General features: G+C 40.5%; 1 protein-coding gene across 5 annotated transcripts in view; it reads left to right on the top strand.

Annotated features, from left to right (window-relative positions):
* The window catches only part of ankrd6b (ankyrin repeat domain 6b), a 114,396-nt gene that overhangs the window by 91,802 nt on the left and 5,161 nt on the right, over positions 1-17,433 (top strand). For all 5 annotated transcript variants that reach the window (XM_030127806.1, XM_030127804.1, XM_030127805.1 and 2 more), the window contains 7 exons: positions 2,459-2,557; positions 4,280-4,357; positions 8,113-8,211; positions 9,244-9,360; positions 9,464-9,634; positions 12,244-12,396; positions 13,121-13,234. In XM_030127806.1, coding sequence (XP_029983666.1) covers positions 2,459-2,557; positions 4,280-4,357; positions 8,113-8,211; positions 9,244-9,360; positions 9,464-9,634; positions 12,244-12,396; positions 13,121-13,234 — 831 coding nt within the window. The remainder of the gene's footprint in view (positions 1-2,458; positions 2,558-4,279; positions 4,358-8,112; positions 8,212-9,243; positions 9,361-9,463; positions 9,635-12,243; positions 12,397-13,120; positions 13,235-17,433) is intronic.

The following is a 17,433-nucleotide window of genomic DNA, read 5'->3' as shown; positions in this document are numbered from 1 at the left end:
TTTATTACGGCACTAGCTCGGCTTTAGTGTAATACGATTTCTCCATCCGCGACGGTGCGTTGGTCGTCACATGATTGTAACTGACCAGTGCGGTGACCGAAAAATGTAAACAAACGCTACACATGGCTGCCTCCGTGGTTAACAGAAAGTAGCAAAAGTCATAACAACGATGTGGAAAATACTAAAATAATTCATCGTCAGACGAGTGGAAGAGATTATAAACACTTCCGGATTGTGTTGTAGTGCTATAAGCAACAACAATACACCACGTATATTGGATGTCAATCAGAGAAAGAGTCTCCGAAGCCGTTTGTTTACATACACAGACCTAGCCCGACACACACACCCGACTAATGAGTCGAGTGTGTGTCTTGACCTCCGCTGAACCCCTGAGACTGACTCACCGAACCCCTAGGGTTTGATCGAACCCAGGTTAAGAACCACTGCCCTAGTGTGAAACCCCCAAAGCCTGGCGCAACTTGGATCTGTTCCAGTCCTATTAATTAAACCCAGATGTCATCGTTGAACCTTAGGCTTGGTGGATGTCTTTATTTAACCTTTTCTATTACACTAGGAGTAAGCAGAGCATGTTAGAAAACCTATTCTACAACGTTTCATCACTCTGGTGTCAGATCGGAAAATTTATGTCCCCTGCCAGCGGCCCACCCCAAAAAAAGGCTAGGGTCGGCAGGTTTTTCTAGGGTCGGTCGGGAAACCGGAAACACAACATTTTTTTTCCTAGGCCTAATGCAAACACTGAACTTCGTTTAAATGCCTAAAGGATATTTATTTAATCAAACAAATAGAAAATAATAGCTCTAGAAGTGCATGGATTTCCTAGACTCAGAAGCATCTCTTATAAAGTTGAATAAAAGCTTAAATAAATAGCACCTTGAAATTTTTCCACCATAAATAAAGTAAAATTTAAATAGAACTATAATGACTTATCTTTGTTTTAAGTTCAAACACAACAAAAATACAGGGAGACTCTTGTAAACTCTTGGGCCACATGCTGACATACGCTCGACTCATCATGCTTCATTTATTACAGCATTTGGGAAGCCTTAAGTTGATTTCATTATTAAATTTTATATTTTACCATGTGATAGCAGGGACCCTGTCATTCAAAACTATGTTGCTACATTATTAATGATTAATCTGAAAAAAGCTACATAAAAAGTATAATAGTTGCTATGAGTGCAATTAAACTCCTGACAGAACACAAACAACCTTTAGGGCTTTAATGAGCCAACACAGTATTTAAAATGTTCCACCATGTTCAGATAAGTCACTTCTGAATTTTATTCTCTCTCTCATCTTCACTTTAATTTTCAGATCATAGGACTAGAAAGCTCACAGCAACATTAGTAGTTGTGAGTTGTAGAGTTCTTCATGTGATTTTAACGCAAACACACACTATTACATTACATACCAACACAGTCTCATCCCAAATAGTCAGAAATTGACGCATGCGGTCAGAGCCCTGTAGCGGCACTGTTTGACGCGGCGGGTGGGCGGTGTGTGTGTGTGGGGGGGTACTCCTTCCGCGTTGGATTTCGATGCGGAAGTGGTACACACTGCGGAGAGATGAAGTTTTCTCGTGTGAGAAGCTCTGGAGAGAAAACACGTGTCAAAGGTAAACGCAGAAAACTCTTCTGAAACTATAATAAACATCCCTGTGCTCAACATCTCACAACTACTACTAATGTTTCAGTGAGCAGCAGAAGAACATCAGAGCAGAGTAAACATTAGTGGCAGCTCTGCTAACACATATTACCTCCTGACATGTGTGTGAATTAGACTGCTGATAATATGGAGATGGAAACAGTCTGTGATAGAAAAGCATGTGTGTGTGATTAAGAGGGAGAGCGTGTAAAAAAGTCAGTTCACTTGTTTTAGGGAAGCACACTGAGGTGGAGTCTGATGAGCTTTTACCAGAACATTAGCTCAGTCTGGTTCTAAATGCTCTGCAGACTATGGATTAGTAATGGAGAAACTGTATGTAGAACACAGTCTCATCCCAAGTCAGTCCCAGTCTGTGTGTGTGTGAGGACAGCTTCCGTGTCAACCAATCAGAGGGTGCAGAGTGGAGAGGGAGAGAGAGAGAGAGAGAGAGGGGCGCGGCTGCATCTGAGCCGAAATAACCCAGTTTTAACTTGATTTCTTAATATCGGCCCGTCGGATTAAAAAAAGGCCGATATCGATATACGTCAAATTTCCAAATATCGGCGCCGATAATCGGCCTGGCCGATAATCGGTCAACCTCTAGTATTAACCTAGATGGGTCATATGTTGAAAAATAAACATCATAACTTAAACTGTTTTGTGATCTGATGATGTAGAATGTTGAAGACCTGAAGGGCAACCTCTCATCCACTGTGTGTGTGTGTGTGTGTGTGTGTGTGTGTGTGTGTGTGTGTGTGTGTGCGTGCGTGCGTGCGTGTGTGTGTGCGTGCAGGCGGGGGACACACCGCTGCACGTGGCAGCTGCTCTGAATCATAAGAAGACGGTACGTCTGCTGCTGGAGGCCGGAGCCGACAGTCACATCTGCAACAACGTGAGCGCCTCCAGCCTTTGGAACATCATTAATGCTCAGATGTGTTTTGTTTGTGTTCTCTTTCGCTATTCCCTGTGTCCATCTTTAAGTCAGCATACAGTTTAGTTGTGTTATGATTCTCTCTTTTCAAGGATATTTCCAGCCTCTCATTACTGTTGGTGCTTCCTGCTTTCTCTTTAGAGCTTCACTGCTGCCCTTTGGTGATTTCAAGTCAAAGCAATACTCTTGGTAGCTTACTGGAAAACAGTTCTGAACATGCTCTGATAGATAATGGTGGCTGTCTCAGATATTAAAATCAGGGTTTTCACTGTCCTGAAAAACCTGGAAATAGAAAAATGTATTTCCTGGAAGAGGCATGAAATTAATTTGTAGATTTGAAGAAAGTGATGGAGTTTAAGTTTATTCTAATACAGCAGTATATTTGAGCAGTTTCATCACATGCTGGGGTGGGAAGTGCTTTTGTTTAAACACTGTTATATACCCATTTTGGTGTTACAGTTTTCTCTGACATTTGAAAGTCTTTATTTGTGGGTTTTTGCAGGTTCAGTTTTAAATCCAATAATCTGAATTTTTGGTCTTAAACAGCTGACATTTGATTTTAATAGGTCGTAAAAATGGATTTGATTGTGAAATTAACATTACTCATATTAAGTTGCATTGTGTGTTTTTGGGAAGAATGTGTAAAATTTTATCATAGTATATCAAAATTAAATAAACAACGCCTAAATAAAACCACTAAGATGTAATGCAAACGGTGCGATATCAAATCTATTAATCGATATCAAATCGATTAATTAATCAATAATGAAAGCATATAAAATAATTCAAAAGTGAAATTAAATCTTAATAAATTCTTCTTTTATTGCCTTTTTGGTCTGGCAAATATAAGTAAGTCTTAAACTGCATCATAATGGTCAAGTCAGTGAAATTGAACTGGTGGAATCTAGAGGAACTCTATTTCCTTTCAGTTTTTGTGAAGTTATTTCTGTAATAAAAGGTGACAGTGATTATATGGCTCATTTGAAGTGAATGGAGTAATAATCCGCAGTTTGAGAAGGTAAAAAGCAGCAGTTTAATCTTACAATTAAAATCCTCTATGAACCATAATGTAAACTAGAAGCACTCGGAGAGCGCAGACCTCCGCCAAGGCTGATCAGTGCCCCCCCCCGTGGGCCCCCCCACGCCAAGGAGGTTATGTTTTTGCCAGGGTTTGTTTGTCTGTCTGTTTGTTTGTTTGTCTGTCCGTTAGTGTGCAACATAACTCAAAAAGTTATGGATAGATTTTGATGAAATTTTCTGGTCTGCGCCCCCACCGTGGGCCCCCCCACCCCCGATCACCACCAAAATTTAATCATTTCTTCCTTATCCCATTTCCAACAAACCCTGAAAATTTCATCAAAATCTGTCCATAACTTGTTGAGTTATGTTGCACACTAACGGACAGACAAACAAACAAACAGACAGACAAACAAACCCTGGCAAAAACATAACCTCCTTGGCGGAGGTAATTATGTTATTCACCCTTGACAATTGGGGAAAATGTTGAAGTTGTGTCTGTGAAAATGTATGAGAACCCAGTAAAGGCTCAGTTACTTGATCATAAAGCCCATTTTCACAGTGTTAAATCCAAAAATACTGTCACCACTGAAACTGGACTAGCTTTCATAGGGTAGGTGGCAGTTGGCCTTGATGTGTGAGTGAGTGTGATTGATGTGTTTTCAGGCAGGTCAGACGGCTCTGGACGAGGCCCGAGAACACGACAACCCTGAGGTGGCTCTGCTCCTGACCAAAGCTCCACAGGTAAACCATTCTGTCCCTGTGTGGACACCATAAACACAAACCTGATAAAATCAGTTCAATTTAATGACCGTTTTTCTGTCAGGATGACACAGGTTCACATATAAGGACTAAGGTATAACAGTCTTACTGAACATAGAGAAATGTGCCCTCACATCAGTCATGTGACTAAAAGGCATGACGTAGACATGTAATGACGTGATAACAGGATGGTACATGAAAAATCTAAGGAAATCAGCCCTGTTTCATTTTCTAATGATTTTTAAAAATTCTCTTAGCTCACACTGAATCTTCACCAGCAGAATTCAACAGAAAATGGAAGATTTTTACCAAAGGCAGTTTTATCACATCTTTACCCCCATGTGAGATGGTTACAGTGAAGTAATATTAAGAAGCCAAAGGAGTTCGGAGAGACAAAAATGCAAAACAGTGGACTTAAACCTGAAGTGACAAGAAGAGACAGGGTTCTTAAGTTTTTCATTGATTGCATATTTTCTGAAAACTGATATGATTTTGCTAAATTTGTATTATCTAATACAGGGGTTCCCAAAGTAGGGGGTATTGTGAGATGCCAACAGGGGGTCACTAGATGGTTTTCAGAATTCTTTTGATGTGACCCCTGAGGTGATTATGACAGAGTAATAACAGTACTTCAGTTTTTATAGTTAGAAGGTAGGGGGTTCTGACTTTTAAGGTATGCATGAAATGCTGTTACTTTACAAGTGTATAGCTCGGAACAAAATTGCCCAAACAATAACATGACATTAGCAAATAGGTAAGGCATTGTTCAGCCTACAGGTTTGACTAATGGTGTCACATTAATAAAAATAAAAAATAAACATAAAAAGGCCAATAAACATTGTAAAACAGACACATTAACCTAAACATGAACACAAAACTCCCCTTGAACCTCTGCACATAAAACAGAACACAATGAGTAAAAGGTTCCATACCCACGATGCAATGCGGCAAATATGCCTCAGTATCATTTACAGGTGACACACCGCGACTGATGCTCTGATGCCGTTTGGCTCTACATACCTGTGTGAAAAGACTTTCTCGGCACTGAGATATATTAAAAATAAATACAGATCACATCTAAACGTGGAGGATGATCTCCAAGTAGCCGTCTCCAAAATTAAACCCAGAATGGACTTGTGTTCCACACATAGTGCCCACCCATCTCATTAGGTGAGATTAATGCTGAAATATAGTAATTACCAAAATTTAAATCTGCGCCACAACAATGGTCTTTACTCAGTACTACAGTTTATGGCTATTACTTTGACTGAGATACCGTGGCTTGCAAAAGTATTCATACCCCTTGAACTTTTCCACATTTTGTCATGCTACGACCACAAACATAAATATATTTTATTGGAATTTTATGTGAAAGACCAACACAAAGTGGTATACAATTGTGAAGTAGAATGAAAATGATACAGGATTTTAATATTGTTTTACAAATAGAAAACTGAAAAGTGCGGTGTGCAAAAGTATTCAGCCCCCTTTTCTCTGAGTGCAACCAGTTCCCTTCAGAAGTTGCCTGATGATTGCTGAATGATCAAATATTGACCAAATGACTAAATAGAGTCCGCCTGTGTGTAATCTAATCTCAGTACAAATACAGCTGTTCTGTGATGGCCTCAGATGTTTGTTAAGAGAATATTGGGAAGCAAACAACATCATGAAGTCCAAAGAACACACCAGACAGGTCAGGGATAAAGTTGTGGAGAAGTTTAAAGCAGGGTTAGGCTATAAAAAGATTTCCCAAGCTTTGAACATCTCATGGAGTACTGTTCAATTCATCATCCAGAAATGGAAAGAGTATAACACAACTGCAAATCTGCCAAGACATAGCCATCCACTTAAACTTACAACCTGAACAAGGAGAGCACTGATCAGAGATGCAGCCAAGAGGCCTGTGGGGACTCTGGACAAACTGCAGAGATCCACAGCTCAGGTGGGGGAATCTGTTCACAGGACAACTATTAGTCGTGCACTGCACAAATCTGGCCTTTATGGATGAGTGGCAAGAAGAAAGCCATTGTTAAAAGAAAACCATAAGAAGTCCTGTTTGCAGTTTGCCAGAAGCCATGTGGGGGACACAGCAAACATCTGGAAGACAGATGAGACCAAAATTGAACTTTTTGGCCTAAATGCAAAACGCTATGTGTGGCGGAAAACTAACACTGCACATCACTGTGAACACACCATCCCCACTGTCAAACATGGTGGTGGCAGCATCATGCTCTGGGGGTGCTTCTCTTCAGCAGGGACAGGGAGGATGGTCAGAGTTGATGGGAAGATGGATGGAGCCAAATACAGGGCAGTCGTGGAAGAAAACCTGTTGAGACTTTAGACTTGGGTGGAAGTTCACCATCCAGCAGGACAACGACCCTAAACATAAAGCCAGGGCTACAGTGGAATGGTTTAAAACAAAGCATATTCATGTGGTAGAATGGCCCAGTCAAAGTCCAGATTTAAATCCAATCGAGAATCTGTGGCAAGATCTGAAAACTGCCGTTCACAAATGCTCTCCATCTAATCTGACTGAACTTGAACCGTTTTGCAAAGAAGAATGAGAAGAATGAGCAAAAATTTCAGTCTCTAGATGTGGAAAGATGGTAGAGACATACCCCAAAAGACTTGCAGCTGTAATTGCAGCAAAAGGTGGTTCCACAAAGTATTGACTCAGGGGGCTGAATACTTTTGCACACTGCACTTTTCAGTTTTTATTTAGAAAAAAAAAAAAAATCATGTATCATTTTCTTTCTACTTCACAATTGTATGCCACTTTGTGTTAGTCTTTGACATAAAATTTCAGTAAAAATATATTTATGTTTGTGGTTGTAACTTGACAAAATGTGGAAAACGTCAAGGGGTATGAATACTTTAGCAAGCCATTGTATTCCGGTGCTAACCTTGGAAATGAAAGTATTGTTAAAGTTAAGTTTGTATGACAGCAGCAATGTTCAGTCATATGTTACATGGAGAGTACTTCCACGTATTCTGCTTTTAAATTGTTATATATAAAATCGCGTCATGATTGTCCAGCTGTTCTGTTCTTTTGTGTTGTTATGTCAGTGTTTGCATATGCCTGGTAGTGCATGAGTCTTGTGTGCATGTTTTTTTTTTTATGTTTCAGTATTGTGTTAAAAGTATTGTGTTAAAATTAGTTTGCGTATGACAGCAACAATGTTCAGTCATAAGTTACATGGAGATTACTTTGACATATTCTGCTTTTATCTTATAGTAAATTGTTATATTTAAAACCATATCAGGGTTGTCAGGCTGTTCTGTTCTTCTGTGTTGTTATGCCCGTGTTTGGATACACCTTTTAGTGCGTGAGTCCTGTGTGGACATTTTCTTTTTATGTTTCAGTCACTTCAGGGGCCATCGGTCTCTGGCACCGTTATTTTGGGGGTCGCAAGTTTAAAAGTTTGGGAACCCCTTATCTAGTTGATAAAATAAATCAAGCTGAAACGTGAAAAATACAGAGATTCTGTTTGGACTCGTATTGTAGTTTAGTAAATTATTGTTCAACTTATTTTCATTTATTTTTAAGTAAACTCAAAGGCTGATTCCAGTCATGACTTGTTTTTCTAGTGCCCATTGTGTACTGTCCATTGTAAACTGCAAACACAGTAATTACTGGAACATGAATGCATAAGGACATGTATATGTATGTATAATACATGTGTGTATATGTATGTATATATGATTTAATGTATACATGTGTGTGTATGTTAATGCAGACCTTTGTTCGTGGAAGGAGTGTGAGGAAGAGGAGGGACAGGCTGAAGGCTGAAGGTAGAGCTCAGTCAGTGCCCAGAGACGAGGTTCTGCCGTTGAAGGTAAATCACAGCTTTGATCAGACTGCTGGAGGTCACTTAAGTGTCACCAAGAGACCATTTATTATTCTTTCCTGAGTTGTGTTTACAGTGTTGATCTCCTGGCTGCTGGTTATCTATGTTTGTCTATTTGTTAGCAAATCCAACGTATGAAGCCAAAAAAAAGTCTCTAAAGCACAGTTGTTTTGGTTCAGGTTTTTTTTTTTGCACGTGGTACAGTGCAGTGGGTTTATGTACACACTGACTGAAGCCAAACAAGTCTAATAATGACATAAATGTGTTACTGAGGCAGTCATTTTCACTGTCTACATGGATATTGAAGTCGCCTACAATAATACCTTTGTCTGTTTTAAGTGTATGAAGTGTATGAACCAGGAGCATGGAGCATGCCAGGAGCATGCCAACCAATAAAATAGGTTGGCGTGTTTTATAGGTTGGGTGAGAAATGCTAAGAATAAGACATTCAAAAGAGTTCAAATTTGGCTTAGGTTTAGGATTTAATTGTAGAACTGAATTAAAAATGGCTGCGACTCCCCCTCCTCATCCTGAGTCCAGAGGAATATGATTATTAAAGTGACTGGGGGGAGTAGCTTTGTTTAGGGTCACATACTCCTCCTCACAAGCCAAGTTTCTGTAAAAACAGAATAAATAATTTAATAATATGTTATGATATTGTTTATGAGTACAGCTTTGGATGATAAAGATCTGATGCTCAGGAGGTCACATTTAATTTTCTTGTGCTTTTGAATTGTGGGAGCAGTGGTGTTATTTATATTAGGTTTTTGTGTACAGCTCTTTTCTCTCATTAATTCAGCTATGTTAAATTTTAATGGTTGGGGGACAGACAGTCTCTATGGGGTTTACAGTAGGTAACTGCTCTGGAAGCATAGTGAACTGAGAATCTGGTTTTGAGCAGCTCTATATGTAAAGTGTCATGAGATAACGTTTGTTATGATTTGGCACTATATAAATAAAATTTGATCTGATTTGATTTAGAGAAATGTGCTGGACCTGCCTTTTGTGTATTTCCTGCAGGACAGTGGATCAGCCGCTGAGGATACACAGAGCAGTGACCGAGTGGCCTGTAAACACACAGAACCAACCAAGTCCAACACCAAGAGACGAAAACACAGACAGAGACACAAGGACAAAGTAGGTGAAGCTGCGATCCACTCGGATATGTCTGAGGATGGACAGACACCTGGTGATTAGATAGAAGTTGAGAACTGACCAGTGGATGTTGTTCATGTCACAGCCCTCACTGTCAGACCCCCTGCGGCGCAGAGACACCAGGCACAGCGACGCCCCTCACAGGAGAAAAGGCAAACTGCAGGGAGTGTCCTCTCACACCAGTGTCCCTCCACACAGCTATAAAGCCTATCAGCTCTACACACTGTACCGTGGCAAGGATGGAAAGATCATGCAGGTCAGGGCGCTGTCTTACATCATGTCCTAATCCAGGGATGTCAAACTCATTTTGGTTCAGGGGCCACATACATAATTGATCTCAAGAGGGCCAGACCAGTAAAATAGTAGCATAATAACTTAGAAATAATGACAGCTCCAAACTTATCTCTATGTTTTAGTGCAAAAAAGTAAAATTAAATTCTGAAAAAGTTTATATGCACAAACTGTCCTTTGATAGAAAATGTGAATAACCTGAAAAACCTGAAATTTCTGAAGGAAATAAGTGCCATTTTAACAATTTTATGCCTCAACTTATCATTTACACATATGCATTAGAACATATGGATCCAAGTGTATCTACAAATACACAAAACATTTACTAACGGGCATCATATTGTTAACATTTTGAAATTTAGAATTTGGAGTTTGGACCTAATATGAATTTGATCCCTTTGACTCTTAATATCTTCATTGTAACTTTTGGACTTTGCAAATTCATCCTGCGGGCCAGGTTGGAACCTGTCCTAATCCTTCATATGTCAGTTATTGGAGCGCAGACAGTAATAGGCCCATCGGGGCTAGGAAAGGGTGTATGAACCAGCCATTGTGAAGTGGATGAGTCCAAACACTTAAGGTGGACACTTCAACACACATTTAATCTCATTATCGTATAATTTACCTTCAGTTTCTTTCATGTTAGATCTAAACCAAGTCTAAATTAAAATCAAATCTAAAATGTGTTTTAATCCAGCAGTGAACAGTTTGGAACCTTTTAGACAGGTAGAAGATGTGCACACTGTACCCTGAACTTTACAGTGTGAAACTGCAGAACAGACAATAAACACCCTCCAAGATGCTTAGAAACTGAGGACTGAATACAAATCATTATTATGTTGGATGTTCTCCACATTTATTTGACATTAAATTAACTTGGTGTAGACGCTAAGCCTTAGAATGACAGAGAACACTCCAAGTTCTGTCTCTACCACTTTATTGTAGCTTGTGCATTAAAATCAGTTTAGATTCTGCTGCTGTTTCACTCCCACTGATCCCTGAAGCCAAAGCTGAAGTATGTTTAATCTGAAAACCACTGCTGGGTTTGGCTCCAAAAATCTATAGCTCCCACTAGGGATGCAACGGTACAGGTTATCCATGGTTTGGTACATATTGTGGTTCTGCAATTCGGACACAGAGCCCAGCTGGAACCCGGCTGTGCACCAAAATATAACTGGGAGCTGATGGAGAGCCTTAAGGCTTATTTATGTTCCTTTACGTATGTAAATAGGTTTGTGAGTTTCTAACATTGTCATGCGTCATTGCCTTCATTCTTTTATGCCTCCTGTATGTTGCAATGAGCATTTCTCAATCAATCCAACAGAGGGCACCACTCTTAATTACCATACTGGCCGAATACCATGAAGAAGACTTTTTAAGAAGACGAAGAAGACAGTCAATAATAACAAACATGGCGACAGGAGAGGAAATTTTACTAATGTGGATACTAATGCTAATATTGAGAAGGGTAGCTGGAAGTAGAGGGGCAGTGCTCCGCGTCCGACTCGCGCTGGGGTCCGCTGTGCGGCTGGGCTCGGGGTTCACTGTGTCCGACTTTGCACATAATGCTGTAGCCTGGCTCCGCTCTAACCAATGACAGTAGAATTCCGTAAGTCAGTCGTCCTGCAAAGTTCTAATATAAACGCAAGTTGTCCGGAAATGTCATTTGAAAATGACAAATGAACCATACCGTAAACATGTACCGAACCGTGAGGGGCGTACCGAATGGCATGACAGTACAACATGTACCGTTGCACCCCTAGCTCCCACAAACTTATATTCAACTGTTCACTAAAAATAATGAGTCAATAATTTTTTCCAGGAGTCATTCTCATCTGCTTTACATGTTTCCTTCCTAAGACCTCAGAGTGAATAGAAGAGTGAATAGGAGAAAAGGGTAGTGTGGTAGAACAGGTCATTAGATTAGATTAGACTTTATTGATCCCACAATGGGGAAATTCGACGGCCAAGGCAGCAACAGAATAAACTGCATGAAAAAGTGTGCATGGATAAAGATAGTGCAAAAAACAACAGAGTTTCACTGTAGTTGTAGTTAATGGACTCCACTAACAGGACTGTAAAATGACTTTATTACACTGTGCCAGTGTTTATTTTTTAGTGTTATTATTTAGTATGACCCTTTGCAGATGGCTTGTATTCCCAAACCTCGGCCCCATTTGTCCAAATATGGTCATTTACAGCTCAATTAACAGCTTTCATACAAACATCGAATTTCTGCAGAAGACATTCTTTAGGAAGCATGAGGGTAAAACAGTGAAGCTGTTCATGTTAGGATGTGTTGTAGTGAAAAGAGCAGCCAATGGCAGTAGAATATTTGTCTTTTGATCTGTAGAATTAGCAGTTTATTTCTGTGTGTCACTATAGTTAGTTACACGTACACTTGTAATCACATGGAGATTTACATGAGTTTGAGCTGACAGAAGAAATACAGGTTTTATATTTAACATCGTGATACAGTTGGTATTTGTGGATTAAAACTGACTTGGGCATCTCCAGCTGGTTCAACCTGTGAAATGTGAACAGTCAGTGGTAGATGTGTGTTCTGTGCTGTAGGCACCTCTGAATGGCTGCAGGTGTGAACCCCTCATCAATAAACTGGAGAACCAGCTGGAGGCCACAAAGGAGGAGATGAAGACGCAGATCCACACGGTCCAGGACCTGATGAACACCAAGATGGGCCAGCTGGACCGCAACAGCAAACACCAGGTACAGATGTATATGTGTGCGTGCGCACACACACACACACACACACACACACAAACATATTACCAGGGTGGTGTCTATTGTGACCAAAGCACATGTTCCTCTGTTCATGTGAGGCTGAATATAAGACACATTGAAGCGTTTGTGCAGTCTTCAACTGCAGACAATTCATGTCTGCCAAAAACAGCTGTAAATGCCATGACTGTCTTCTACAAATGGAGTTTAAAAGGCTTAAATATTCCTGGTAACTCTTTTCTGTTGCTTGTGTGTTTTAATAAGCTGTAAAAGATAAAGGTAAAATGAATGTTGCGGTGGTTAGGGGTTGTGTTTCAGTTCCGTGCGAATAATATTGGAGCAGTACATGTATGACTAATACATGTGCTTAGACTAAGGTAAAACACTTCAAATAAGAGCCCCAGACACATTACATACAATTGTTCATGCACATCCATGAAGCAGCAGCATCACTGTTGACAGAGAACATCCAATGGAAGGTGTAGCAAGGATTACATTATCAGTGACATCTGACCAACAGGAACAGACATATAGAACAAAGATTAACACAAGGGAAACCAGAATACAAAGTCCTCCATACTACAGCTGGATACGCCAGACTGGTCAGTTTAGGAACAACATGACTAATACAGACACACACACACACACACGACCTTTAGACCGTCTCCAAGATGTTAATGTCCAAACCATGCTGCTGTTGTGTGTTTGTCAGATCCGAGCACTGGATAAGATGACGGTGGAGAGAGTGTCAGCAGAGAGGAGTGAATGTCTGCAGAGGATCGAACAGAAGGCAGAGCATGAGAGACAGGAAGCAGAGAAAAGACAGGTAAGACTAAATCACAACAAAAGAAAAGAATTAGAAAAATGTACAGGGACAGAGCAGCTATGTAATCAGCTCTTTTCACTGTTTGGCTTAGAAGTTGCACACACTGAGAAAACAAGTGATATGCATCAAACTAGTATGAGAAGAGTGAAACTGAGAAGACAATCACAGAACACATATAACCTTCCCTTGGACTTTTTCTATTTACACCAAAACACAGTTTCCCGTGTTATTCACACCAGGATTCATGAAAGGTCCTCTGTGGAAGTCTGGAACAGTCACAAGAAGTTATGTTTATACATCTGTGTTGATGTCAGTTGACTGTAGGGCTGCAACGATTAATCGATTTTAAATCGAAATCGGATTTTTTAATTAGGACAATTTTTAAAAAAGGGAAATCGTAAAATCGATTTCATCTCTCTCATGCCTCCGGGCCGCGCGCCTCCGTGGGCCCCGGGCTCCCGTAGGCTCTTCCTGTGACAGCGGTCTTTCACAGAAGTCCGTGTAGTGACCGAGGTTAAATCTGTTCATGACCCACAGTACTTATACCAATATAAGCCGTGGCTTCACGCACGGATCCCGCAATTGAAATATAACTGCAAGCGGATCACTCATCTTCCGTTGTCCCGGATACGTACCGTACTGTCTTCTTCCGAACCGGGTCCGGGTCTCGGGGTCATCAGCCTCAGCAGAGGAGCCCAGACAGCCCTGTGCCCACACACATCCACCAGCTCCAGGGATAGAATCCCTCCAGTGTGTCCTGGGTCGGTCTATTCCACGCACGGATCCTCCAGTTTAAATAGAACCGCATGGGGAACACTCATATTAACCTGGTCCACGCACGCACGACTGATTCCTGTCACTGACTGACACTGGTATCACTTCTGTGGGCCAGATACCCAGAAAAGAAAGAAAAAAAAAACTTTTTTTTTTTTTTAAATAATTAATTTAGTCCTCTTACTTGCTAAATTTTTCATTCACAAATGTAAGTTCTGTAACACAAAACCAAATATTATTTATGTTTTGTAAGATGTTGAAATTTATTTAAAGCTGTTAGTAAATGTGGAAACAAAAAGGTTGTAACAACTATCAGTATTTGCTCTGATTTGAAACATTTTCTTATAGTGTATTCCCCCTGACAAACTTTGTTATTTCTTGTTGTATACATTGTTTGTATACTCTACTTCATTTCAAAGATTTAATGAAGAGAAAAAACAAAACAAAACTGTAGGTTCATCACGTGATCCCATCACAGCTTTGAGGTCAGAGCAGTGGCTTGCATTGTGGGCTGCTCACGAAAACGACATGTTGACTGCTGTTGCCTTTTCTAGTTATACCCAAAAATCAAAATCGAAAATCGAGTTTTTAGAGGAAAAAATCGGGATTTTTTTTTTTTTGCCAAAATCGTGCAGCCCTAGTTGACTGTATTAATAAACTAACGGTAGCTCAATTGTAACTACACTGACAGTCATTAAAAACTTTGAGGCAACAATTGGTGGAATTATTTTTATTTTGTTATCACTGAAAGCGCTTTACATTATTGACCCATTATTCATTCGCACATTCTCCTTCTGGTGGTGGTAAACTACATACAGTCGTCCTCAAAATGATTCAAACCCCTGCCATTTTTTGTAACTTTTTGTTTTTGTGATGAAATGAATGAGTTTTGTCAAGTTTGTTTGTGACTTATATCTGATACACAAGTGAGGAAATAAGAACAAATGATACTTGGAGAAATACTTTATTTCAGGAGTATTTAATTAGAGGATTTCTAAAAAACGCCATGTTCAAAATTATTCATACCCTAGGTTTATTAAGTCCAAAGTCTTTTCTTAATAGTCAATAGAGTAGCCTTTTTTCTTGATAATGATTCCTGTAAGTGTCCATAAGTTCTCTTCTGTCTCCTGTGGGGTTTTGGTCCACTCTTCCTGGACCAAAGCCTCCAGCTGGGTCCGGTTTGGATGGTCTCCTACCCATCACTCTGGTCTTTAGCTCCCTCCACAGATCCTCTAAATGATTTAGGTTAGGACTTTGACTGGGTCATGTCCTTGAACCACTACTGCACTACCTTGGTGGTATGCTTGGGGTCAGTGTCCTGCTGGGACATCCAATCAGGACCAGTCTAGAGTTTCTCAGCACTCTCACGCTGTCATCCAGGACGTTGATATAATTATGTTAAATTCATGATGCCTTGTAACTTCATGAGGTTTCCAGTGCCACTAGCAGAGAAGCATCCTAGCATTATAGGTTATAACCATAGCATTATGTTGTCACCAAAATAACCGAGGTATGAAGGTATCACAGACAACCATCCAGCCAGTATTGCACAAAGGAGTTCTCCATGGATGCAGACACAGGAAGATGGCATGACTCAGGATGAAACATCAGGAGGCTCATCTGGCATTTCCTAGAGCTCTTCTTAACCAAGATCCAAGCTTTTGGTCATCAATCCAGTGATTTGATGAAACAAAGATGGAGTTGTTTGGCCACATGGATGTTGACTGCATCTGAAGGAAGCAAGGAGAAGAACGCAAGCTGAACACAGCCCCACCATCAAGCATGGTGGTGGCAACATAATGCTATGGGGTTGCTTTTCTGCTAGTGGCACCGAGAACCTCATCAAGATACAGGGCATCATGAAAAAGGAGGATTATATCAACATCCTGGATGACAATGTGGAAGTGTCTGCTGAGAAACTCTAGATTGGTCCTGACTGGACGTCCCAGCAGGACACTGACCCCAAGCATACCATCAAGGTAGTGCAGTAGTGGTTCAAGGACATGACCCAGTCAAAGCTCCGACCTAAATCATATAGAGAATCTGTGGAGGGAGCCAAAGACTAGCATGATGGGTAGAAAACCATCCAACCGGACCCAGCTAGAGGCTTTGGTCCTGGAAGAGTGGACCAAAACCCCACAGGAGACAGAAGAGAACCTGTGGACACTTATAGAACCATATCAAGAACAAAGGCTATTCTACTGACTATTAAGAAAAGACATTGGACTTAGTAAACCTAGGGTATGAATAATTTTGAACGTGGCATTTTTTGGAAATCCTCTAATAAAATACTCCTGAAATAAAGTATTTCTCCTAGTATCATTTGTTCTTATTTCCTCACTTGTGTATCACATATAAGTCACAAACAAACTTGACAAAACTCATTCATTTCATCACAAAAACAAAAAGTTACAAAAAAAATGGCAGGGGTATGAATAATTTTGAGGACGACTGTATGTAGCCACAGCTGCCCTGGGGCAGACTGACAGAAGCACGGTTGCCAGTTCACGCCAGCAGCCCCTCCGACTACCACCAAACATTCATACGCATTCATACACCAGTGTGAGTGGCACTGGAGACAAGGAGGGTGAAGTGTCTTGCCCAAGGACACAATGGACTGACTAGGACAGAGTGGGATTCGAACCGCCAACCCTTTGGTTATTGGACAACCCACTCTACCATCTGAGCCATGGTCAAAAGGTCAAAACAATAACCTGATCTTAACAAAAAGAACAAAACAAAATAGTGAATGCAAAAATAATGTCTTACACCAGTCAGTGCTAAGTGTGGCCTCTGTTAGTGACCTGCTGGTGCGTACTCTGGACTAGTTGCTGTGTAGTGTCCTGAGGCAGGGGCAATTCGAGGATCAGAGGTTCAGAGGTCCTTAGCATTCAGAGTGCTGGCTGGCCATGCAAGAGAAATTTCAATGTTTTGTACATTTTAACGCAATTTTGGACCATCATTCCCACATTTCTGAGTGAAAAGCACAACATTTTTTGGGTAGGGGAAATTCTGTGACTAAACCATCAAATCTGATAAAAGTTACATGTTGAGCCACGCTAAAAGAGGAATGGATTGGAATCATAAAAGAAATATATGCTAACCCTAATTTCTGGAAGAAGACAATCCTCCATTTTGATACAGCAGCTCCTCAACAGATACATATATGAGAGAATGGGTTTTACTCCAGAGAAATATTTGTCTCAGACCTACCAGATCAGTAGATCTGGTAGGTCAAAACACTGTCTATACATTTCAATACATTCACTGTACCTTTACTTCTCGCAGGCAGCAACGCACAGTTGGGCTGCTTATCCTTGGGGTGGGCCTTCCAGATGTCTCACGTGCTGTGCATAGCCCTATAAAGAGAGTTACGACATGCTTTGATGTTGCCACTCTGGTGGTCACGTGGTTCATGTAAGCCT

This window comes from Sphaeramia orbicularis, chromosome 24 (assembly GCF_902148855.1).
Source record: "Sphaeramia orbicularis chromosome 24, fSphaOr1.1, whole genome shotgun sequence".
Classification (NCBI taxonomy): Eukaryota; Metazoa; Chordata; class Actinopteri; order Kurtiformes; family Apogonidae; genus Sphaeramia; species Sphaeramia orbicularis.
This window is presented reverse-complemented; position numbering and strand designations above follow the sequence as displayed.